This window comes from Vulpes vulpes, chromosome 5, assembly GCF_048418805.1.
Source record: "Vulpes vulpes isolate BD-2025 chromosome 5, VulVul3, whole genome shotgun sequence".
NCBI lineage: Eukaryota > Metazoa > Chordata > Mammalia > Carnivora > Canidae > Vulpes > Vulpes vulpes.
Window position 1 is genome coordinate 33,209,043 of NC_132784.1, and position 26,802 is coordinate 33,235,844.

General features: G+C 40.5%; 1 protein-coding gene across 1 annotated transcript; it reads right to left on the reverse strand.

Annotated features, from left to right (window-relative positions):
* Positions 1 to 294: 294 nt before the first annotated feature.
* ARL5A (ARF like GTPase 5A) lies at positions 295 to 26,802 on the reverse strand. Its single transcript, XM_072757803.1, has 6 exons — positions 26,447 to 26,802; positions 17,598 to 17,658; positions 17,007 to 17,154; positions 15,232 to 15,315; positions 8,351 to 8,502; positions 295 to 4,824 (listed from the first exon to the last, which is right to left on the reverse strand). The coding sequence occupies exons 1-6, from the start codon at positions 26,490 to 26,492 to the stop codon at positions 4,776 to 4,778; spliced, it is 540 nt and encodes a 179-aa protein (XP_072613904.1). The 5' UTR covers positions 26,493 to 26,802; the 3' UTR covers positions 295 to 4,775.

The following is a 26,802-nucleotide window of genomic DNA, read 5'->3' on the forward strand; positions in this document are numbered from 1 at the left end:
ACTAACCACTAAGTATGAGGAGAGTTAAGAGGCTACTCTTATATAAGCAATAAGCTTTCACTAAGGTTTTAAAATGCACAATATAATTTTCTGTGTATGAAGGCTATTTAAAAAAAAAAACAGAAATAGATTTCAGTTTTCTAGCCTCTACCTTAACAAAAGGGCAATGGTTTTGCTCATGTTTACTATGGTTTGTAATCTAGGGTTTTTTTTTTTTTTTTTTACTCAAATAAAGCACAAACTGTGACTTAGAAATTCTCAGGGCTGTGTCATCAGTACACCAAGCACATATAATGCCATAGAAAAAAATATATATAATTTATTAGATGGACTTAAAATCCCACACACATCAATTTTAGGCACTTCTTGAGTACAGACTATGAGAATCTTCTTTCAAAGAACAGCATATCTAGCAGGCAAGACCATACACTTTAGTTTTTAGAATAATACTTAACTAGACAACTGATTTGAAAAATTGCATAATTAGCCCGACTCTATCCTGTAGCAATTTCTTCATAATTCCACACAGCATTTTAGCATTTAATAGAAAGTCATTTTTTTAAAATCCAAAGCTTTTAAATTTTTTCCCTTTATTTCACCAATATGAGTTTAAGACTATCATACATTCTTTGAGGGAGCATGAAGTTCCATTTTGTATACGTGGAACTTTAAATGAGTACTTTCTATACTGTTTCTCTATCTATACAGAATCAACACATGATGGTTGATGATTCTGATGTTTTTTAACGCCCATTTCAACAGGTTTATTTTGTAAAGACAGGCTTCTCGTTACTAATTCCTTTAGACATCTAATGTTTATCTGTGATCTTTAAGTAAAACATGAGGAACAAAACAGAATGTGGGCTATGGTTTTAAGGATGTAAAACCATAGGTTTTACAGGTTAAACACTACATACAAATTTGGTTTGGCATCTTTTTACCGACTTAAATCGTTTGCACAGGTATCCTCCAAAATGCGATCTATGTTTGGTAATAGGAAGATAACATACACGTAACTTCATCCTGTCCGTGCCTAACTAGCAGCTTAAGGAACTGGCAAAGTCTAGACAGTTGTCACCTTTCTGAATCTACTATTCAGCCTGTGAAGCTAAAATTAAGAAGCAATAAAATGTTAAATACAGTATAAACGATTTTATTACTGACATTTATATACCGTATGGACAGCAAGCCAGTCTTCTGATATACTCAACAATCCTGGCAATACTCTCTAATGAGCAAAGTACAAACTGGTAAATCAAGCCAGTGGTGGGGAGATAGCAAAGAACTAGAGAACCTACCGAGAAACTGGTGGTGTAGGGAATGATGGCTGTAAGGCGAAGTTTGGAATACCTCCAGGACCGGGTAACATACCTTCACTGATGGTGAATGAAGATACAGGGGAGCAAGGGATGGCTCAGCTATAGGAAGCTCTGATCTGAAGTAAGAAGTTCCAGCGTATATCTCGGCAGTTGGGAGGGGTCAAGGATAAGCCATGCCAAGAAACCCCGTCTCTACCCAGCTTCGAAAGAGGGACTGATGCCAACATACAACTGGGCCATCGAGAGAAGATGATCCCCAAATCCACAGAAAATCTGGGATGTGCTGCTATCCTCTAGGTATAAAGCAGAACACACTACAGATAAATTCCCAGAAACACCTGCAGAGAAAACTAGAAAGTTGTCTACAGTTTTTCTATTTACACAAATATAAACAGATTTTGAGGTTGTCTGTACTGTATGTGGTTGCTGTAGTCACAGCAAGAAATGTAAAATGCCTACAAGAGAGAGGACAATAAAATCCCACTTCTAGGCATCTTAATTCTATACACTCAGACAAAAAAGAAAGGAACATCTCCGGGACTTCCTGCCTTTCCTCAAGCTCCCTGTACTTTTCTGTAACTACCTACTAGGCACTTCTTAAAGGCCAGAAAACAGAAACTCTTCTATTTCACACCACACTTCTAAAATCACTTTAACTATCTGCATTAAAAATGCCAGCCAGCAGTGCTAAAGCGCTTCTCTATTCTTAAGGCAAAATGTCATATTCTATACCCACTTCCCCCGGCTCCCCCAACCACCTGCCTTCACTGAATTCTTTGCCCGTCCTAAGAGCCAAATAAGAGAGAACTGAAAATCCTCAAACTAGACTCCTCGATATAATGTGTAAGATATACTTTACAAATGCTATTATCACAAAATTAAACATATTTAAATGCTTGTAGCATGTGGTTACTTTCACCAAGATTACATGCCTTTCAAAATATCAAACAACATTTAAATCCAGCCACATGTACAGAGGTATGAATCTGTTCTTTTCAGAGGCGAGCACAACGGCTCTAAATAAGATGACTGTTTACACCCAAAAGTAGCATATTAAAAACCAAAAGCAATGCCTTTTGCTTAATCCTACTCAAACTACATATAAATTGCCAATAGGACTACTCCTGAGGCTCTCCATTGGATCTGGAAATAATACTGTTTAAATTGTCTTGATGTATATTCTTACGTGAATTAAAAGTCTTTTTCTCATGTAATTTTGGTTCTACGTACAGTGTACAGGTACAATCTTATTTCTAATGCTTCGCTTAGAGAAGACAGAATGTAACAAAGAATCGTGTTCTGTAAATGTGGTTTAAGGTTTCTTGCATCCTCACGATGCCATGTCAACGACCTGCTACAGGACACCAACCGTAACGATGTAGTGCACACCTTACACATCCAATCACGAGTGAATTCTAGCCAAGGCCCTGACGGCAAGGGCGTGTGCTGGTGTAGCGCTGAACTCCTACGGCAACAAGCCACGGGACTAAACCACGATTCTTCAAATTGAAAGATAAAAAGGGTAAAAGATGCGAATTTGCTGGACTACTTTACAGAATATTTATCTCTGGTGAAAATGCGACATCTGCAAAAGAGATTTGGATTTTTAAGGGAGTTTTTAATATAAAACAAGTCATTCCTAATAATAATAGTGATTTGGAAAAGTATGAGAACATATGAACAAATAAAGCTTAGTAATTTGGAGTTTACTTTTGTAAAAGCAAGTTGACAAATATTAAAATGTTATACTTGCATTATGAACATTATACTATAAATATGAAACACAAAACGTCCACTGTTAAACACTGATCTCCCATGCCTGACTTGGATTTAGTTATTGAGTATATGCTACAGAAAGAAACTTTTGGAGTTTTGTCAATACTTGTCAATACTATTTATTATTCCTCATCAAAATCTGCATGAAATCTAAAAGGCTGGTATTAAAAGTAGTTATTTCTTTTCTTCAATATCCTAAAACATGCCAGTTTGGATCAGCCTTCAGATTTTTAGGGCATGAAACACATGCAAAGAGAGTACCCAAAAAGATGTCTGAACACATTAGGGTAAGTTTGTTTATAAGTTACAACAGAAATACCTTCAACCTTCATAGCTTCCCATTTTCAGTGAAGGAAAAAAAATCCTAAGCAAACAAGATATTTGGGGCCAAGTTACTTCTTTGTAAAAATAATATATCATGTTGACCAACTTTTAAACTGAATTCTTAAAAGCATTAAAAATAATTTGTATTTAATAATCGTCAATGCATTCACGTGGTATTAAGAAGATAAAAGAAAACGCACAGAAATGAAAAATCTCAAACTATCCCAATTCCTACAATGAGAAATTTTCAAATTATGAAATAACCTTCATTGCTTAGAAAATAAGCTTTACTTTTCATCTCAAATTCACTTTAAATGCTGGATATATAATTCAATACCTAAGAAGACTCTAGGTAAATTTCTTGATAATATTTATAGGGTGATACTACTCTGGGCAGACATATTTGACACAACATCTTCCCACTAACGTTGCGGGAAAAAAAAAATCACTCGATAATTGTAATCACAATTGATGGACTAATTAATGGATTAACAATTTTCTCAGTAATTCAGATGGCATAGATCCAATAAAGGGAACAATCTGATAATTGCTCAACATGAAATCCTGTCCATTCATAATACTAAGCCAAAAATTTGCAGTACTCCACTCAGTTGGATTACATGTTTTCATTTATGTAATTTGATCAACAAAAAATGGGTACACAATGTTGAGCTTTCTTCTCTTTCTTTCTTCCTTTTTTTTTTTAAAGAGCAGCTCAATGATTTTGGGGATCGGTTAGTACAATACAGAGAACATAGGGGGAAAGCACAAAACGGCACTTAACACCAATGCCAGTATTCATCTCATTATGGTTATAACTAAGGATATTATTACTTTTGTGTTATTTGCTTTTCTTTAGAACATAATCAAAGCCGTAACTTGAACTTGAGGTATATACACAATACATATACAACCTTATGCAAAATACTTTTCATAATTAACATTACATTTTAAAATATTGGAAACTGAGTGTGATTTGTATTTTGACTTAATGCAACAAGAAGAGAACAACATTCAACTAGGGAGGGTTATACTGATAATAAAGCTCTTAGAATGAAAAATGTCTTCCTCTCCCTTTGTACTTACCACAGGCTACACAATGTCCTGAGAGGATTCATTATGAGAAAAATGGCAATCACAGCTTTAAAGACCTTGCTTTGGAAGGAACTAATGAGAAAGCAGATTGGAAAGTGAGACTTCATCTTTGTTTTCAAATAAGTGGTCTTAATTTTTCTTCTTATAGAAAAAGTTTACGTCAGTTTATTATAAATATATCTAAACCATTAATTTTTGCAGCTTTCAGGTAAAGTCCAGCACTTCGTTTATACAAAGTCCATGAGCAGAGGTCAGTAGAGATCATCTAATCTTAAGTCGTGACATCATCCACTCAAGTCCTTGGCATAATCTACAAAGAATATAAAGTCATTTGATTAAATTATCAACTAAAAAGCTATGAACAACAAACTAAAAAATACCATTTTTCATTTATTTAAACAAAGATTAAAAAATCAATAATATTTAATGTTGGTGTTATGCTGGTAAAGCAATACTCTCACACATAGTAGTACATTCATGCTTTTCTGGTTCTGTTATGTCTCCAGTTTCTAGACCACTGCCTGACACACAGAAGGAGCTCAATAATTATATAATGAATATCAACAGAAAGTAATTTAGCAATACATATCAGAAATATTTAAAATACCAATACCTTTTTTCTACTCCTAGAAATATATTCTAAAAAAAAAAAATAAGAGACAAGGTCTGGTTGATGTATTAGACTATTCATCATAGCATTTTTAATAGGTAAAAGTAAAATTTAAATCCCTTGAAATAGAGAAAAAAATGTAAATTATAGAACATTCACAACATCAAATATTAAAAACTTCCTTCAAAGATTTTACAGTATGATAAAATGCTCATGATATAAATGAAATAAAAATGGCAGGGAGGGATCCCTGGGTGGCGCAGTGGTTTGGTGCCTGCCTTTGGCCCAGGGCACGATCCTGGAGACCCAGGATCAAATCCCACGTCGGGCTCCCGGTGCATGGAGCCTGCTTCTCCCTCTGCTTATGTCTCTGCCCCTCTCTCTTTCTCTCTCTGTGACTATCATAAATTTAAAAAAAAATGGCAGGGAAATTAATATATAGTTTAGCTGGTAAAACAAAGTATACATATAATATGTATATTACATCTATATATTTTAAAAATTTGAAGGGAAAAAATCTCTTATCACTAATACCAGTTAATTGAGAACAGCACAAAATATAGAAAGAGATGTTCACTATGATAATAGAAACTAAATGTTTAGCAGGAGGAAAGGGTTGTACATATTATAACAAAATGAAAGACTGTTATATAAAATATTAACTATTCTATATAAGGAGCTTTAACAGATATGAGAAACTATGCTATCATATTTAATTAAAAACACCAGACTCAGATTTTTGTGGAAGTATGAATCTAATAATGTAGGAGAAGGAGAAGGAGAAGGAGAAGGAGAAGAAGATGAAGAAGAAGAAAATAATGAGGCGAATAAATGGTTATTTTGCTGTTGGCTCTTACTTGCCCTACTATTACTAGATTCCTTATGTATAAACTACTGATAGATGGTGCAAAATAATAAAATAATAGGCAAATAAATTAACTCCAAAGTGTTAAATGATAGCAGTTACCTAATAGCAAACCAGAAACTGTGCTGAGTACTTAATATCCATTATCTTAATCCTCACAACGCTGAGACCAGAACCCTTCCCACACTACAAGAGGTTCGGAACCCAGGCTTAAAAGATGTTGGCAAATGGCAGGGGTGGGAGTCAAAATGCCAACTAACCCTAAAACCTACAGCTTAGTCCAAGGTGGCTAGACTGCAGAAGAGAAACATTTTCTCCCAAACCAAACATCTCCACTCGAGAACTATTGCAAAGAGAAGCCCACACAAACCAAAATTGAAAAGTTATCCCATCACCATCTATTTATTTCCTCCTTTATTTTATTTTTTTCTGGGTATTTGGAGATCTTTATTTCTTGTTCTTTTTTATCCTAAACACAGGTAAAAGAATTATTGCAAATTTAAACACATTTCTGAATTTATACACACATATTAATAATTCTGGTTAAAAATAAATACGACATATTTCTGACATAGAAAAATATAGAACACAATTTAATAAACACACACATTTCATCACCTTGCTTAGGGCTAGGATGACCTTACACCAAAAAAGTAACCACTACCCTTTTGGGGATTTATTGATTTCTGTAATTGTATGATAATATTTCCAAAGTTATAAGACATTCTACATTACGTATGTATTATTATTTTATAAAATTTTAAAACTTATATACAAGGCATCATAATCTAAAGCTTACATTTAATCTCTGAAATGTTTCATAAATTGACAATAACATAATTATAGATCTTTGGATTGTTAACTCAGTTCAATGAGGACAATAAATGTAACTCATATCATTGATAAGCATGTTACTCTTTTATTTCCTCTTTTAAAAATGAAACTGCCAGGGTTCGTATCTACCCTAAGTAATGATATTTTTCACACAATTACTCAAAGTACGTAAGTCAAATCTTTTACCAATCCTACATGATCTTCTTTGCTGCTAAATTCAGTACGAAAATCAATGTTTTTGCTTTATATGTTATCACATAAAGATATACCTGTATCAACATGTATTCAACTACTTGACAAAAAAATATGAAATGGTTAAGACATTTTTACCTAAATGAGCATGTGGACAATCAGTATTATCTGCGACTTTTTTTTTTTAAACGAACATACATGCTTTTATGAGGTTCTAATTATGCTCTCATGTCTGTAATCAGGCAACAGGGCCTTCTATTTCACTAAGATTCAGCTTAGGAGGGAGGGGCAAGTTCAGCTTCATCTCTGATTTAATTCTTTTTTTCTCTGCTTTTAAATACATACATGAGGGATTCTAAGTAGAGGCCTTCAATTTGGAGTTGAGGTTCCTCTGGTGTTTGGCAAGGGAAACAGATGAGGGAGCTGGTGAGAGAAACTCTCTTCCTCTCGAGACCATGGTGAAGGTGAACGAATGAGCCACTGAAGCTACCTTGCTCTGCCCCGAGTTTCTGCCCTTTCCTGTATCTCAAATCTAAGACCTCTAATTAGAATCTTCATCTACCATTTAATTATTTTTCACTGCTTTTCAACACATAGATCCATCATATTTTGGAAAAACAACTACAACAAAAACGTTAACTTGCTCATATCTTTTAGCTTTTTGTCCTGTTTCGAACCTCCTTTATTCCATCTCTCCTAATAGCGCTCTCTCCCACCTCCTGACCCTTGACCTATTTGACAATGCTGACAACCACCTCTTTCTTAAAATCCTTTTGTCTCTGGGCATTGGACCAGGGCAAAGTTCTACAGTAGGCACCTGCCTTTCTTTCCCAAACCCCTCTCCCATTCCAAGCTCCCCTCGACCCCCACTTCTGAAAGTGCAGCAACTCCCTCTTGACGATGCTGGTGGCAAAGGGAGTATCCCAAATTAGTCTCATGCTTGAGTCCTTTTCCAGTTCAGCTTCTTTATGAATAAAATGTAAATGAAAAACAATCGGTCCACGGAATTGTTATCATAAATAAATGATACAGTGTGTGGAAAGCCCTCCACCAGTGGAAGAAGTGTTTCCTGACTTGTCCAGCTCTTCTTGACATTTCTCTGAATTTCTGCAGTAATTCTATCATCTATTTGTTCACATGCATTAGTTCAGTGCGTTTACACATATTACATGTATGATTCATGTTTTGTTCTTTATAGACCCATGCTAAAAACTCTCTAGGTACAGATAAGAACGATGTCTTACATCTCTCCCTTACATTCTTTCATACGTGGTAGATTAAATATGTACTGATTTTAAGAAGAAATACATGTTTTCCAAAAGGAAGACCTCTTACCCCTCGCCAGTAAGAGCACAGCACGCCTGGATATGCCACTGGTGATCTTTAATAGAAGTTAGTTTCAAAAACTGGGAGATTTCTGCTACTGTCATGCATTCTTTAACATCTTGTTTATTAGCAAAAATCAGCAATCCAGCTTTCCGTAGGTCCTAGAGAAGCAAACAAAACTGTAAAGGCCGGTGCATTTTTTTTTTTTCATTGATTCTCCAACCTAATTAACTGAATACTTTTGATCTTTTGATCTACAATTCCTCGACTCCTTGACATAAAAGCATCTCACAGCTTTTACGCTGATGGACAGTAAACTTAAAACTAAATACATTTTAAATAAACACTTCTATAGCTATATGGATTTACATATTCCTTATGTCCCTAAATTACATTTATCATGATCCTAAGCGTTGTATTTAACAAGAAGTCATGTCTTCAGATACATATTTACCTCTCCCCCGAACCCAAAACTAGGTTTCCATGACTAAGAGCTACTCTTTAGCATGGCACATACTCAAGAGCTTTTCAACATTCTACTCCAATCCGTTCTTTTTTTTTTTTTTTTAATTCTTCAGGTACGCATACCTAGAGCTAGTACTTTCCAGGTACGTAAGAAACAAATTCATTATATATAACGTATGCCTGAAGGCTCCAGAGCTTAACTCTCAGTTGGATGGTGCTGTCCTAAACCAATCCTGCTCTTCCAAGATCTGTCTGTCCTTGTCCGTGAAGATTTATTAGATTTGAATATTTGATAGGGTCATTTTCGATTGGCAGTAGGCCTGTCATATTTCCCAATTAGACAGTAAGTTCTACCATTTCCTGGCTTTGCCTCAGGCAAATTCCTTAATCTTTCCAGATCCGTTCCTCATAACTAACATTTATCATCTAATGTGAGCAAGACACCCATTACGTTAACTATTTTCCAAACAAGATCTTTTTAATCCTCGTGAGATTCCTGTAAGGTAGGCCTTGCTATTCGTATTTTAGACGAGAGGAAACTGAGACGCAGTAGTGACTCCTACAAGGTCACACAGCAACTCCGCAGCGCCACCGGGTTTGAGCGGAGATCCTCCCACCACAGCTGCTGCTCCTCGTCGTAAACCGCGGAGGCTGCCGCCTACCTCCTGGGGTGTCCTGTGGCCGCGACAAACATGCCAGTTCCATACCTGGCTTCGGGTAAACGTCAGTTCATCTGCTGCCCTGCAGACGAGGAGCAGCTTGATCTTTGTGCACACCCCGAAGTGACTGGCTTAATGTTTTACTCAAAAAGCAGGTCAATGGTTATTCATCTCCTTTTGCTCTATCCTACCCTTCCCTTTCCCATTAAAACATTTTTTAAAAATTTTATGTATTTATTCATGAGAGACACAGAGAGGTAGACACACAGGCAGAGGGAGAAGCAGGCTCCATGCAGGGAGCCCGAAGTGGGACTTGATCCCAGGACCCCGGGGTCACGCCCTGGGCCATAGGCAGGTGCTCAACCACTGAGCCACCCAGGTGTCCCCCCTTTCCCATTTTTAAAGCCAGGGACTTCCTTGATAAGATCTATTGAAAGTTATGGACCTTTTCCTCACAAAAATGTATTTATGCTTATATATGATGTTAGGGTGTTAAGAGATACCCTAAAGCCCATTCCTGGATCCTGGGATAAGAATCCATAACAGATTGTACTCAACTGGTAGATTTACCTTTCATAAAATACTACATATATATATATACATATACATATAAAGAGATACTGAGAAAACTAATGTTTTAATGCTGTGCTTTCAAGTTTTTTTCAGCTGTGTTGAATGACATTATTCTTCTTAGGGATTTTTATAGGATATTTTTATTTCAATCATGTGTATATCTGTTTGAAACAAGAAAGTCTTCAGTATATACAAAATGACATTGCTTCACATTTTTTACTCTTGTGAGAATACGGTTTCATTAATTTGATTTTTTTTCTGATGTCAATAAAAAAATGTAAGTAATAAGTTTCTTATTTGAGGCCGCCTGGGTGGCTCAGTGGTTGAACATCTGCCTTTGGCTCAGGGTGTGACCCCAGGGTCCCAGAATCAAGTCCCGAATCAGGCTCCCTGCATGGAGCCTGCTTCTCCCTCTGCCTGTGTCTCTGCCTTTCTCTATGTCTCTCATGAATAAATAGATAAAATCTTTAAAAAAAATTTATTTGGTTAAAAAGAGCTATAAAAAAGGTTTTATAGAACAATCAAGATAGACTTTTAGTTACAGCGCCCTCTGCAGGGTGGCAACTACTCTGCCATGGTTAATGACCAAGTTGCTGAAAAGCATGGTAAGAAAGGGATATCTAGAACATTAAGTTCTAAGATTTTACATTCAATTTACTTTACCTATGTTCAGTTTACCTGACCATATAAAAGGCAAAAAAAGGTGAAGAGATGAACTATAACCAGTACATCTACTATGTGTTCACTATCAAGGATCAAGTATTTTTTTCTCCTAGCCTAAATGGAAAACAGAACACTTATCAATAGTTGATATGTGGCTGAATCACTGAGTAGATGGACTTTCCATGGAATGGAATTCCTATCTGCCTATCTTCCAGGTTTCAATATCTCTTGCTAGGGTATGTTGAAATCTTATAGGTCAGGATTGCTAATGCTGGCATGTTCAAAGAGCACATTTCCAACATTAGAAATACGTGGCACAAGTCAGAACAGATAGTTTTACTTGTACATAGTCTATACTCCACTACTCCTGGTGATGAAATCTGGGGAAGCACCTAGACTCAAAATTGGAAATCATAAAAAATAAAGCTATTTATTATCAAAATAAAACCCATATTGAATCTAACTTTTCTAGATTTCACTAGCTCAAATTTTTAAATTTTGGGTTCTTGTTTTAAAATAGCTATTTTCCCTATTCTTGAGAATATAGGAAGAGAAGAAAGAAAATCTTCCTTTAATTTTTATTAAATAACTTGAGGACAGATTATGCATCATGTTAACAAGAGAAAAATATATACTGGATTAAGGCTGCTCATCAAGGTGACTCAACATGAGGGCAAAGCAAAGTACAAGGTGAGCAGTGGTGATTTTCATACATCAGCTGTTTTAAACTTTAAAAACTTTCTGCTACCTATTATATATTGTTGTTAAAGGTCTAAAAATATTTTTTCATTTAGTTAAGAAAATGAACAGCAAGCAGCACATGCAAGACATATTTACTTAGCATCTTCCATATGCCATATGTAGTTGTCAGTTTGTTTCTCAAAGCCTCATTTGCGAAGATAATTCCTAGAAGTTGAGTCACTCTGAATAAAACTTCATCTATCCCTTTGTGTGTGGAACTATTTTAAAATTCATGAGATTCAAAGTTTTGCACTTCATTTAAGATGAAGCTCTCAGGAGGCGCCTGGGTGGCTCAGTCAGTTGAGCGTCTGCCTGCAGCCCAGGTCATGATCCAGGGTCCTGGGATCAAGCCCCATACAGGGCTCCCCGCTCAGTGGGGAGCCTGCTTCTCCCTCTCCCGCTCCCCGGCTTATGCTTTCTCTTTCTCTCAAATAGATAAATAAAACCTTAAAAAAAAAAAGTAGCTTTCAGAAATATTCAAAATCATTTTATAGGGCAGCCCGGGTGGCTCAGCGGTTTAGCGCACTGCCTTCGGCCCAGGGCATAATCCTGGAGACCCGGGATCGAGTCCCACGTCGGGTTCCCTGCAGGAAGCCTGCTTCTCCCTCTGCCTGTGTCTCTGCCTCTCTCCCTCTCTGTGTCACTCATGAATAAATAAATAAAATCTTTAAAAAAAATCGTTTTATAGTTTGGTATCTAGAAATACATGTAAAGCATATTATTAGTGATGATAATAAAGTTCTGTTGATTACTATGGTATATATCAAACACCTGACTAAATCCATGTCAGAATTTGTTTTTCACTCACACATCCTTTTCCTGATGCCTCTGCCCCTCTTAAAACTCTGCCTATTTGGCTCTTCCTGCTTCTATTAAATGGCTTAATCTAGCTCCCGACTGTTAATTCTTTTTTCTCTCTGGCAGTCTCCCCTACTCAGTATCTCACTTTCCAACTAGGCCTTATTTCTGTCCTTCTTCTTTTTTTTTCTTAGCAAAGGGCCTGAATAATAAGAATGCCTAAATTCAAATCCTGGCTCTTAAAAATCTGGTCAAGTCATGTAATTTTCTGGGCCTCAGTACACAAATCCATAAAAAATGGGTAACACCCATAACTGATGAAGTTATAGGTAATCAGCTCAAGTTAATGCCCCCCAGCTAGTAAAATTCAATGACTGAGTCCTACTACTGGGCTCTTGGATCCTGCTATATATTGGTCAATTAGAGTAAGAATTAAAGAAGGAGGCTACCCATTAAGATAGTAAAAAACACAGCCAAAAGACAAATACATTTGTCTTATTTTTTTTTTCCCCTAAGTCTTCATAAAGACAACTAAAACCTTTCGGTATAAACAATAACCCCTTGATGTAAAATACAAAGGGAAAAATAAAAAATAAAAGAAAATCCTTAGTTTTCTACCAGTTTTATAGCTTATTATTTATTTCTCAAACTAGAATCAAACTTTTAAATGCATGATTAACAACATATATTAAAAAAAAAAATCCAAGGGGCTTAAAACAGTTGCCAGAATCAATCCAAAATGGGAAGGTGCATCATGGTAAGCGTGATCACCACACAGAAGACAGGAATTTCAGGGCGCCTCGGTGTCTCCATGGTTAAGTGTCTGCCCTCAGCTCAGGTCGTGATCTCAGGGTCCTGGGATGGAGCCCAGCGTCGGGCTACCTGCTCAGTGTCAGGCTTCCTGCTCATCAGGAAGTCGGCTTCTCCCTCTCCCGCTGCCCTTCCCCCATTTGTATGTATTCTCTCTCAAAAAAAATAAAATCTTAAAAAAAAAAAAGAAAAACAGGACCTTCATTTACACAACCACTTTTTTAGGTGTCCTTAAGCCTTGACTGGTTGCCTGAAACATTCCAAAATTCTTCAAATCTCAAAAGCAAATAATCAAATTTAAGTATTTAAATTAAATTAAATTAAATATTAATTTAATATTAATACAGTATTAATACAGGGGCACCTGGGTGGCTCGATTGGTTAAGCAACCGACTTTTGATTTTAGGTAAAGTCAAGATCTTGGGGTCATGAGACTGAGCCTGTGTCAGGCTCTACACTGACAGTGGAGCCTGCTTGGGATTCTCTCTCTCTCCCTCTCCCTGTTCTCCTCCCCCCAGTTCACGCACATAATGTCTCTCTCCCTCTCCATTAAAAAAAAAAATTAATATGAAACTCCATTACAAAGATATCCCAGCTTTTTAAAAAGATTTATTTATTTATTTGAGGGAAGGAAGTGGGAAAGAGAAACCTAAGCACTCTGCAATGAGCGTGGAGACCAATGCAGGCCTCGAACTCACAACTCCAAGATCACAACCTGAGCAGAAACCAAGAGTCAGTGCTTAAACTGAATGTACCACCCAGGCACCCCAAAAAGATATCCCAGTTTTCTTAAGCTTTGTTAAAATTCCACTAAAATTAAAAATTACATATATATCTAAATATAATTTTTCTATTTCCACATATAAATATGAGTTGAGAACCTAAATCTGCAATGAAAGACATAACAAAAAAAATCAATTGCTACTATAGTATTTCATGATTTTATAGTTATTATTATCATTACTGACTATATTTAAATTTTTTTTAAAAGATTTTATTTATTTATTCATAAGACACAGAGAGAGAGAGAGAGAGAGAGAGAGAGAGGCAGAGACCCAGGCAGAGGGAGAAGCAGACTCCATGCAGGGAGCCTGACGTGGGACTTGATCCCGGGCTGAAGGTGGCGCTAAACCGCTAGGCCACTGGGACTGCCTGCCCTAGTTTAATTTTTAAATTATGCTACCAGTAGTATTTCTCAAAGACTAAGAAAATATGGCTAGTCATATAGTTTTATTTAGTCAAAGGCACAATATCAGAGAAACATAAGAGCATGTTGCTATATATTTAAATATAGTCTGATAACTGAGTTACACTCAAGACTTGCTAAATGTCCATGAGACTCTAAAATCTCATTTCAATGGTGCCTGGGTGGCTCGGTCAGTTAAGTGTCTACTTTTGGCTCAGGTCATGATCCCAGGGGCCTGGGATCAAGCCCCGAGTCAGACTCCCTGCTCAGTGGGGAGTCTGCTTCTCCCTCTCTCTTGTCCTCTGCACGCCCCCCATCATGTGTACGTGCATAGTCCGTCTCGCAAATAAAAAATCTTTAAAAAAATGTATCTTAAAGCCTCATTTACAATAATAACCTTCTGTATAATTAATCTATAAAATGCAAAATGAAATCCAATTTGGGTCTTTGCAACCAGGAAAACTTCTAGACCAAATTAATCTAGGATAAAAAAAAAAAATAAAGTTCTACAACTGACTACAATCTTTCTGCTGTTTCCAGATACACTTCCAATTTGGGAAGCATCAAATATAAAGCAGGAAAGGCTAGCAAATAAATAACCTTTTAAAAAATTTGAAGTAGGGGTGCCTAGCTGGCTCAGTTGGTAGAACATGTGACTCTTAATATTGGGGTCCTGAATTTAAACCCCATGTTGGGCACAGAGCTTACTAAAAAAAAATTTAAGATTAAAAGTTTATTCAAAAAATAAATTTAAAAAAATTGAAGTAGTATCGCCATGAGAAAGTAGAAAGAACAAATGTGAGAAATACCACACACAGGGGCACCTGGCTGGCTCAGTCCATAGAGCATGCAACTTTTGATCTTGGGGTTGTGAGTTCGAGCCCCACACTGGTGGTTGAGATTACTTACATAAATAAAAATTAAACAAAACAAAACAAACAAAAAAAAGGAAATACCACCCTGTCCCCAACACACAATATCGGAGTCCTACTTACCTCATGGGCTAACATTTTATAGAGTTCTTCTCTAGTTACAGAAATCCTTTCTCTGTCTGTACTGTCCACAACAACTATTACAAACTAAAATAATTACAAAAAAATTAGTGATTATACAATTTGATATTTATAAAATTTATAAAGTATTCATTTAATTTACAGATTTCTCTCTAATATCAAGAGATTAGAACCTTGTGGTATGGTATTACCGGAAAACCAGAGATACCTACTACACATTGTGAAGGCTAAAGGTTTGATCCATTTTTAATGCAAAGCTAACACTCAATTAGAATATTGTTAATATTCTAACCAACATATAACACGTTTGTTTTCTAAATTAGTATCTTCAATGGTAATGGGCCTATATCCAACTATATGCACTTAAGTCAATATGAAAAAAATACATTGTGATCCTAAATTTTAGATATTTCTACAGATAGTTTTATTAAGATCAATTTGAAACTCTACAAGGGCATGATATGGGAGTAATGTGACACTTAAATCAATTTTTAAAAATCAGCCAGTTGAAAGAATAAATCCATTATCTAAAACCATGCTCTCTTCTTTATATAAATGGTATCTGCTGCCTAAAAGCACAACTCTTTCCTGAACTGATGATGAGACTAGTATCAGAAGATGCAAGGAGACTTGTAAAGGAGCCACGCAGGACCGAGCTACACTGCCCCTCCTCCTCGACTCTACCAGCACCAAAAAATACAAGGGGAAAAAGAGGAGAAGTAGTCACTTTATGACGGCACTGGTGATGCCCAAGTTAACTTTGCTTCTAATTAACTTGCGCTGTTTGTTTTTTAGAAGTAGCTTTTCATTTCCAGATAAACCACTGTTAATTTTCAGGTCCTTTCTATTTTTCAGATTTCATTAACCATATGGCAGATGCTGCTAAGAGCTGCTACTTTACTTCTCTCACTTGATACTTACTGATATGTGACTTCGTTACTATAAGATCAGGTCTAACCCAAGGCATTAAAAAAAACACTCAATTTTTAAGATGTCATAAGTTTGATACCTGCAGCATTATACACAAAAGTATTAACCATATATACCTTTCCTTTCCTTTTCCAAATAACGTGACCAAATGCTTACTGAAGTTTTAGGGGACCAACTCATTAGAGACACTTAATAGTGACATAATATTAAAGACATAATATTCATCTTTATATACATTTGAAGTTTTATTATCTTATAATCAGCACTACAGAAACAATTGTCACAGCCTTTCAATTAATAAGATCGATATAATGAAGTTGTCAAATATCATGGGTCTGAAATTTCCTCTTGGGAAATAACATGCAAAAAAAACCCATCGGTTATGTCTAAATTGCTTATGACCAAAAAGAAAAGGATTCTTTCATGTGCAACCGTGCTACATAAAAGAGCATACATAGTAAGAATTTTGGCCAGGATTCAATCCTCCAAAACCCTCTCATTTAACTAGGATTTTCTCTATGCCTACAAAAATTAAATAGTAAGACAAACTGTGAGATGGAACTCACTGTAAAAACAACTATTTAAGTTGTGAGATCAATACATAATCAGAGTAATCAATCACCCCTCATTCCAATTCTCCCTACAGAGGTTCAATGAGAGTGGATATACAATGACCCCAAAACAAGGAATCAAAGACTCCACTATGTTTAAACTCTACTTTTATTAACATACTGGGATATTTCAAAAAGATTATAAGAGTTCACATCTAGAAGTTGTTTCCCAAGCATTCTGTTCATAGAAGTTTTTAGTATATTAAGAAACATTACCTCTGTGTTAGTATAGTAAGTGTTCCAAGAAGAACGAAGAGATTCTTGGCCACCAATATCCCACATTAGGAAACGTGTATTATTAATCACTATTTCTTCTACATTACTTCCTATTGTAGGTGATGTATGTACAACTTCATTCATAGAACTGGGGGGAAAAAAGTTCAAATATATTGTAATTAGCAATTAGCTAGACTGAGCACTTTTCATTCAAGGGATAAACCAGCATGAGTTTTTATATTTTATACCCAAATGGACTTTTTCTGCTAACTTATAAGTGTTAAGGGTTTAAAAAGATGGAACTAGATAGTGAACTATCTGAAATGCTGTAGATTCATTCCCAGAAATTATATAAATAGTATTTCTCTACTTTCTACAAAAAAACTGAACATGCTCAATGTCATATAAATTTCTAGTTCTCTTGAAACAGTTGCTTAAATCTGGCTCCTGGTTTAGAGTCAAGCTACCTTTTTACAGAATAATTTGGGTTCCATGTAATTTTTGTATTGCTTTTGTTAACCAAATATCACCCAGGCAGAAAAAAATAACTGTAAACAATAAAATGAACATTTTAAAGTAGTTAACACTTACAATTGGTAAAGGATGGTAGTTTTCCCTGCATTATCCAGCCCAACAATGATAACCTTGTGCTCTGAAATAAAGAAACACCAGCCATTTATTAATTAAAAACACACATTTTTATATGTCCTATTTTATACATTCTTTCCAGTTATGTTATAGTTCCATACGTGGCACTTGTTACCCTTTTGGAATTCAAGACTATGCCAGCAAGAGCGGAGTGTGCCATTAGTTTCACCGTCCCCACCCTCTCATTCCACACAGAGAACTCTTATCTCTCCAGGAGCCAGACGCACCATATTTTCTCTGCTCTGTGGAAGTCTTATCTCACTAAAGTATCCCATATGTAATCACAATTGACAAATGACTCAAAGTGTAAACGTTTCATACCGGAGTAGGCCATTTCAGTTCTAACTGTGAATTTTAGGCATCAACTGGGTATATGTATGCGAGGTGGGATAAATGAGAAAGAAAAAAAGGTCAGCCTTGAAATCTGGTAGCAAGAGGGCCAAGTCTCAACACTGGTGATCAAAAACGGAGTACGTTTAACACAGCGGTTCCAACGTAACAACCAAATCTCAGGATGTAGGACTGTGGTAGCAGTGACTCCCTCTTTGGCCTCTATGGCACCAGTTTCCTCCTTCGTCTCTTGAGATTTTTTCTTCCCACGGACTCCTCTTCCTTGGGTCTGCCTTCAAAGACATTTATGTTCCTCAGAGCTGTCTGTCTTCGTACATTCTCCCCACATTTCAGCAGGGCACTCTTAGGACCCGTCTATTTCCATGCAACCTAAGGACCACTCAAAGCTAGCACTGTGGGGAAGAACCTCGTTTCCAAAGATGGCCTTTGGATGCTCATGCCCCGTAGAGTCCTCCCAGGCTCCCAAGCCCCTGTGGATTGCAGCTGGTCTTATGACTCACTGGTAACCAACAGAACCCCACCTATCTAGTAGACAGACACAGCGCCACTCAACATACCCCAAACCCAACATTCACATCTTTTTTTCTATTTCTATCATACCTAATTTGCTTAATGGCTTTGCCATAAATTCAGATGCCCCTGGAGTTTATTCAATCTTTCCCTCAACCCCAACATCTAATTTGTCATCAAGCTCTACATATTCCCCCTCAATACTATATCCTGAACCTGCCTCCTTCTGACTGTCCTGGTGTAGTCCCCCTATTTCTTACTGTAAAGCCTTCCCCGGGTGACTGCCTCCAATCCACCTTTCTATAGTCTCCGCAGTCATTGTCCTCCACCACCACGATGGTTAACGGAGGCTCTCTGGGGATGCCTGGTGGGTCAGCTGGTTAAGTGTGTGACTCCTGGTTTCAGCTCAGGTTAGGATCTCAGGGTTGTGAAACTGAGCCTCACGGGGAGCCTGCTCTATGCTCAGGATTCTCTATGTCTCCTCCTGCCACCCGCCACACCTACACGCACCCGCTCTCCTTCTCTCTAAAAGTAAATAAATAAAAAGAAAATGACAACTCTCCATTTTGACAGGAACACAAGGCACAAGTCCTCAGCCTACTAAACACAGATGGTCCTAACTGACCAGGCTTCAGCTTTCGCTCTCTCCACTGTCCCCAGGTGTCTAACTGAAATCAAGCCATTCTCCCCACATAGGGCACATAGCTTCCCAGCAAACATTTTTCTAACTCTACTCAGTTTTCCCTGAGCTGGAATTATCTTCTCTAGTCCTCCATTTAGGGAATTCCTACTAATCTTTTAAATTAATTTTCCCCAGAAACCACCCCCCCACTTTCTCGGGCTTTTCTAAAATACCTCTAATGTCACACTTATCATAATTATTGACACATACACTAGCCTTCAAAGCTTAATGAGGCACCTTTCAAGCCTACAGATCCCATGCTATTCATCTTTATAATCCCAGTAACTACAACTTTTCCTGGCACAAAGTACTCAATACATATTTAACCAATTAATATTCATTCTATAAATAATGAGGAACATAAATATAATCAATAATTTGGGGATCCCTGGGTGGCTTAGCGGTTTAGCGCCTGCCTTTGGCCCAGGGAGCAGTCCTGGAGTCCCGGGATCGAGTCCCGCGTCAGGCTCCTTGAAGGGAGGCTGCTTCTCCCTCTGCCTGTGTCTCTGCCTCTCTCTCTATCATGAATAAATAAATAAATAAATCTTTAAAAAAATCAATAATTTGAGGTTCATAACACCTCACAGTAAGGATATCTTTAAGAAAAGCCTTTTCAGTCAGATGGCAGGGTTTTCCAAATAGTTGCCATTTACTATGGAGGGGAATTCCTATCATACAAAAAAATGGACGATGGAGTAAATAGAGTTTCAATACAATCCATTTAATCCAATCACTGGTCTATTTGAAAAAAGGGCGGGCAGCTTAGAACCACTAGGGTTATAAAGGCACAGGACAACACTTCCCCCATATAGGCTCTTTAAAAAATTTTTAAAGATTCAGGGCCCACTCTCACTTCAGAGGTGACTAGGGCAAAGGAACTGAGAAAATTATCAGATACAAAGATGACACTTATTTTAAAGAAAGGGTTAATAACATGTAGAGGGCATGCTAAGGTAAATTCAGTTGCATGACCACCGAAAGGCCTCATCGGGTGACATTTCCCTGACGGATGTGCCTACTGTACGGCCCTTCCTCTCCGAGGTCCACAAACTCAACCTGCTACTATCTCCGAGTAGGACTCAGAGAAGGTAATTCACACACTGATACATAAACAAGAACGCCAGAACGAGTCATATATAATGAGACCAAATGTTCGAGACCACCTGACCAGTGCAGTCTCTCCCTAAGAAAAAGTCACAGGCTGGAGGGTGGCTGAATTAAAATCAGATTACTTGGGGAACATGGAATCCCATCAGAGGCAGTATTTCACAGGCTGCAATGACTTGATAAATCCATCTTCACATTAGGGCCATCAGCCTTTCTAATACTGTATTAACTTCCTTTGGAAATCCTTAGGCTCCTTCACCACCTCAGCCTATTCTTCCCATTACCAACATGGAACAGAATTCTATACAAAACCAAAAAAAAAGAAAAAAAAATTGTAACCAAAGAGTGTTCTAAGCTACTCCAAAACAAATATGCTGCAAAGCCTAAAATACAACATGCATAATAGGAGATAATGTTATTACGGGAAAACGTAGTAAAACTTTTAGCTATTCCAATTCTTTGATGCATGTGATTCATTACAGATCTAGTGTTTAGTATGACATTTCTTTTACAGAGTCTATGCCATGGGATGCCTGGGTGACTCAGGGCGAGACCCCGGGGTCCCGGGATCGAGTCCCACATCGGGCTCCCTGCAGGGAGCCCGCTTCTCCCTCTGCCTGTGTCTCTGCCTCTTTCTCCCTGTGTCTCTCAGGAATAAATAATAAAATATTTCTAAAAATTAAATAAATAAAGGGGTATCTATGCCACAGCATTCTTAACAGTTATTCGGATAACCCCAAACAACTACCCACTGTTATAATGCTTGGACAGAATTCTGAATTATCATTTACTTTTACTGTTTTGTCATGAAAATGCTCCTGTTTCCGCACTTCCCTCTCTTTCGAATCGCCCAGGCAGCCTATCAGTTCCAGTCATTGTCAGGTTCTAGAAGTCAAGATATGCTCCTCCAGTCAGTAAATTAAATAAGAAGATGTCACTGTCACCCTGGAAGGCTTCTATCTCTGTAAATCACATCAAAGTAAAAAAACACAAATACTAAGGCAGATAAGTTGAGAGTCATCCTGATTCTTCATTCTCACCTCATATCTATACTATATGAAACCCTAATTTTATCTTATATAGAACAAAACATCCATTTGTCATATTCTCTATCATTCTTCCAATCCTTAGAACACAGCCTAGAAAGAGCATATGCTTCATAGGGTACACAGAAATAAATCAGATCTGGGTGTTATTCTATATGTTGGCAAATTGAACACCAATAAAAAATAAATTTATATAAAAAAAAAAAAAAGAAATAAACCAGATCTGGGAGATATAAAGGTCTGATCAGGTCACTTGGTATTAAAAATTCAATTTTCAAAATCTAAAAGTATCAAGACAAAAGTCTGAAAACAAACTTGCTATGTATACAGTGATAGTGAGGTTTCAGGAAAAATGAAAAAGAAAACTTGTTTCCCACTGAGAGGCTGCTGAATGAAAGGGATGACTACACACGGCATGGTTAGGGACGCAGTCAGGAAAGAGAGACCACACAATGATCTGAACTTGCAAAGTTTAATATAAAGAAAATAACTGTTAAAGAGGAGCAAAGTAATGAGGGATTGGCTAATAAAAAATAACTGTAATGAGTAGAGGGCTGACGGTATTGTTGGTCCCCGAGAGAGTCCGCTGGCTGCGCGAGCGGCCCGGCCCGAGGGGGCCGCGGACCTCACCGGGCCTGGCGTGGGCACCTGCTGGGCTGAAGTCCTCCCTCCTGGCTGCGGGGAGCTCTGGGAGGCATCCTGGGGAGGGCCTCCTGCCGGGGTCGGTGGCAGCCCTGAGGCCGCATCCCCCGGCCTGTCCACCCGCGGGCTGCCGGCGCGGCGGGAAGGCAAGTGTTGGCAGCACCCAGCTTCACCCTACCCGCAAGGACGACGGCAGCCGAGCCTATGGTCCCAGTCCACGTCCAGGGCCCCAGCGGCGGCCTCGACACTCCCTGCGACCTAGTCCTCTCCAGGGACCGCCACCTGTCACACGGCCGTCAGCAAGGAGACCTCACCACTCACTCCTAGTTCACCTCGGCCGCCCTAACGTGAATCCTTCTACTACAGTTTTTCTGTTTTAAAAGAACACTGACCACAGCACCAGATGACCCGCGTCACAATCCCAGGCCGATCTCTTAACCGTGGAGCCTTAAACAAGTGTTGCGCTGTCCCTCACAGTGTTGTCGTAACGAATAAATTTAAGTGAAGCCTGAATCAACCAATCTGTGTATGACACTTAGAACGTAACCTTGGGGGATGCCCGGGGGGCTCGGTGGTTGACCCTCTGCCTTGGGCTCAGGGCGTGACCCCGGGGTCCCAGGTTCGAGTCCCGCGTCGGCTCCCCACAGGGAGCCTGCTTCTCCCTCGGCCTGGGTCTCTGCCTCTCTCTCTGTGTCTCATGAATAAATAAATAAAATCTTAAAAAAAAAAAAAAAAAAGAGAACCTCACCTTGCACAAGTCAGCTAATGTTAATTGCTATTATTTTATCTATAGGGATGGGGTTAACTTATTTTCTGTCTCCCCACACTAGAATGAACACTCCATAAAGGCAGGGAGGATTTGTGTGTTTTGTTCCCTGCTTTATCCCCACCACCTACAACAATTCCTGGCACAAACAGCTGCTCAAAAATATTTAATAAACCACTGATCACAGCCCCTCTATATTAAAAGACACGAGTGGCAACTCTTCAAAGTCCTAATGTAATAAAGGCTTGTAGCTTAGTAACTGAGAAATAATTAACAGGGAAGAAAATCAAAGAAAAAAATTATGCCAATCGCTTCTTTATTTTCTTATTTTTTCCGGGGTTGGGGAGGGCAGAGGGCGAGAGAAGCTGAGGCAGGCTCGACGCCCAGCGCGGAGACGGTACAGAGCCCTCCACGGGACTCCCTCCCACAACCCTGAGATCAAGACCTGAGCTGAAATCAAGAGTCGGACGCTTCAATGACTGAGCCACGCAGGCGCCCCCCAATCTCTTCTTTAATAAGACCAATGTCTGCAACATATTTTTTCGGTGATTTAATTTGGCATTTATGTGTGGCCTCGGAGAATTGCTCCACTGGAACCTCAGTTTCTTCTGGGGAAAGAATAACTGCTAAGAACTGTTGAAATGGGTTTTTTCCCCCTTTTAAATGATGGATACAACAGCATCTAACACAAAGTTTATATTCTACTTAACCTAAACATCACCTAAAGGCAACCTCTGGTTTTTCAAGTTTGGGCAGGATGCAATTAGCTTTCACTGTGCACTCAGCCAAGCGATGCTTAAATTGAAATTATTCTAAAGGTGTTTCAGAAAAGAGCGATATGGTATGGATTAAGTTTCATTAGCATGGCCAATTCTGCAATCCCCTACAATCTTCCTTCCAAGAGTTTAGGTGCAAAGAACACAAGATTGTGTTATGTATCTTCTGAGTGTAAAATAAAGCATCCAAGATATATCTGACACATATGACATATATATTTATATATATGTGATTTATATATTTCCAATTTAAAAGTACCCAAAGGCCACCAAGTATCTGACATTAGATTTAATGGTGAATATTTTGTAAAGTGACCCTACTGATGATAATCACATCACTTAGCAGAATAGTTTATTCACATCTTCACGATATTTTGACATTTAAATTTCTAAAACTTAACTGCATTAGTTCCTCTTACTATTAATTTTCCAACACTGAAATAAGTGCCCAGTCAAAAATAACCACAAATACGGGCAATAAGAACACCGCTATTAGCAATTTTTAGTAGTAACGATGTAATAACATCCTCATTATTTACTACTTGCAAGGAGCTATTGGCAAAGCTAATTCATTCTTAAGTTACAGACATAAATAATTTTATCACTGACTCGAAACAGAAAGAGATACTTCATTCTTCTTACAGGACTAGAGCTCAACCGACAATCACTATAAATTTCATAGCAGAGTTGAAATACTAGCTTCACTAACAATAATACAAAAATTAAGGAGGTTAAAACCAGAATAGATCCTATCTACCATCAACCACCACCAACTGTACCGCACTGTACAGTTCCATTCTTGAGACCTCGAGATTACTTTTTCAAGATCTGTAAGGTCCACAGCCACTCAGTCAAGATCCCTGGTGTTTTCTACATTGGGAACATCTAGACCCAACTACAGGACGGGATCTCGCTTCCCCTCTTCCAACAGGAACAGCCAGCCAGAGCCAGTGCAGATTAAAACTGGGTTTCTCCACTTTATGAAAAATCCCTGTATCAGAGAAATCACTTGAAATACTGCTGTTCCCAGGGCACCCGGGGGGGCTCAGCAGGGTAAGCATCTGCCTTCAGCTCAGGTCAGGATCCCAGGGTCCTGGGGTAAGGTCCTGCATGGGCTCCCTGCTCTGCGGGGCTTGCTTCTCCCTCTCCTCCCGGCCTGTGTGCCCGTGCTTTAAGGAAAAAAATAAATAAAATACCTTGGAGAAAAAAAAATATATTGCTCTTCCACTGGGTCATGTGATCTACACTACCACCTTTTTCTTTTTTATTTTTGTTTTTGTTTTTTACCTTTTTCTTTTTTAGATACACAAGCAATTCCAAGTTTGGGTTTGCTGCCTTCCCATCACCTTCTTTTTTTTTTTTTTAATATTTAATTTTATTCATGAGAGACAGAGAGACAGAGAGAAGCAGAGACCTAGGCAGAGGGAGAAGCAGGCTCCATGCAGGGAGCCCAATGTGGGACTCGATCCCGGGACCTCGGGGTCACGACCTGGGCCAAAGGCAGAAGCTCACCCACTGAGCCCCCCGGCGGCCTACATCACCTTCTTACAGGAGCTGCTGGATCACGAAGGAGGAAGCCGGGACACAGCAACCCTAACAGATGCCACCGCTCCTGTCTCTACTGGAAAGCTCTGGGATGTGGCACCAACATCAGCTGACCCCAAAGACAAAAGCACACTAAGTTACCGATGGCAGAAATGAAAACCCTCCAACTTGACCCTAAGACAGAAACCAGCGACCAGCGAGCACCCCGTATTATGCCGCATCCAGGGGCCACGGGGTCTGTTCAAGCCGCGTCCCTGTCCTCAGGTGTAGACCATCGCCCTGTAGCACGTCCTAGTGGGCCAGACCCGCACTTCCAGCCGCGTCGGAGCCGAGCCCAGCGCAAGCAGCCCGCGTGAGAAGCAGGCAGGTGCCCGCGGAACCCCACCTGCGCTGGCTTGGGTGGCAGGCTGCCACAGGCCCCGGGCGGAAGCCGGCAGGTCCCTAAGCGGCCCCCGACGACGACCTCGATGCCCCCGGTTACGGACGCCCCGCAGGCAAGGTTGGCTCGCTCCGCAGGGGTCGCAGCCGGCAGGTCCCGAAGCGGCCCCCGACGAAGTCGATGCCCCCGGTTAGGGACGCCCCGCAGGCTGGGTGGGCTCGCTCTGTGGGAGCCTCCGAGGGGGCAGCAGCCTGCACGTCCCTATGTGGGACCCCTGACGCCTCCCCCGCTTAGGGACGCCCCGCAGGCAGGGTAGGCTCGCTCAGCAGGGGCCGCAGCCGGCAGGTCCCTAAGCGGCCCCCCACGACTTCCGGTTAGGGACGCCCCGCAGGCAGGGTGGGCTCGCCCTGTGGGAGCCTCCGCGGGGGCCGCAGCGGGCACGCCCCTACATGGGCCCCCCAACGCCCCCCGCTTAGGGTCGCCCCGCAGGCAGGTGCGCTCGCTCTGCAGGGGCCGCAGGGGTCGCAGCCTGCACGTCCCTAAGCGGCCCTCGACGACTTCCGGTTAGGGACGCTCCGCAGGCAGGTGGGCTCGCCCTGTGGGAGCCTCCGCGGGGGCCGCAGCCCGCACGTCCCTACACAGGCCCCGACGCCCCCCTCTGGGGTCGCCCGCAGGCAGGTGCGCTCGCTCTCCCACGCGAGCCTCCGCGGGGCCGCCGACCGGGACGGAGCGCAGGGAGGGTCGCGGAGCCGGGTCCGGGGCCACTGCACCCTCGCGCTCCCCGCCGCTCCTGCGCTCCGTGGGCGGGTCACCCGGCCGGCGCGGGCCCAGGTCGCAGGGCGGATGCAGGTGCAGGACGCGCTCCCCCGGGCCCTCGGCACGTCGGGGCCTCCGCGACCCGGGGAGACGGCGCTCCCGGGCCCGGGCCGCCACCGCCCTCGGGAAGTAGGGGGAGCCCCCGCCCGCGCCCGCCCGCCCGCGCCCTCACCCTGGTGATTGAACAGCCTCCAGATCCTGGTGAGCAGAATTCCCATCCTCGGGCGGCGGAGCCCCCCCCCGCCCCGGGCCGCCTGGCCTCCGCCGGCTCAGGCTGCAGGGGAGGCGGGACTCGCGCCGGGGCCTCCGCCGCCGCTGCTGCCGCTGCTGCCCCCGCGCCGGCCGCCGGGTCGCTTCCTGGGAACCGCGGGGAGGCCGAAGCCCAGGCCGCCCTGCCGCGTGCGAGGCCCCGCCGCTGCCGCCGCGGCCCCCGCCGGGCTCGCGGACATCGCCGCCGCGTTGTCTGCGACGAGCCTCGCGGGCCACCGTCCTCCCCCAGCTCCTCCGGGCGGCGGCGGTGGCGGCCAC

Coding starts and splice junctions, on each gene's coding strand:
- ARL5A (XM_072757803.1), bottom strand. CDS start 26,492: ATGGGAATTCTGCTCACCAGGATCTGGAGGCTGTTCAATCACCAGG. Junction 17,155..17,597: donor ACTACCATCCTTTACCAATT/GTAAGTGTTAAC, acceptor TTTTCCCCCCAG/TTCTATGAATGAAGTTGTAC. Junction 15,316..17,006: donor CTTACTATACTAACACAGAG/GTAATGTTTCTT, acceptor TAATTATTTTAG/TTTGTAATAGTTGTTGTGGA.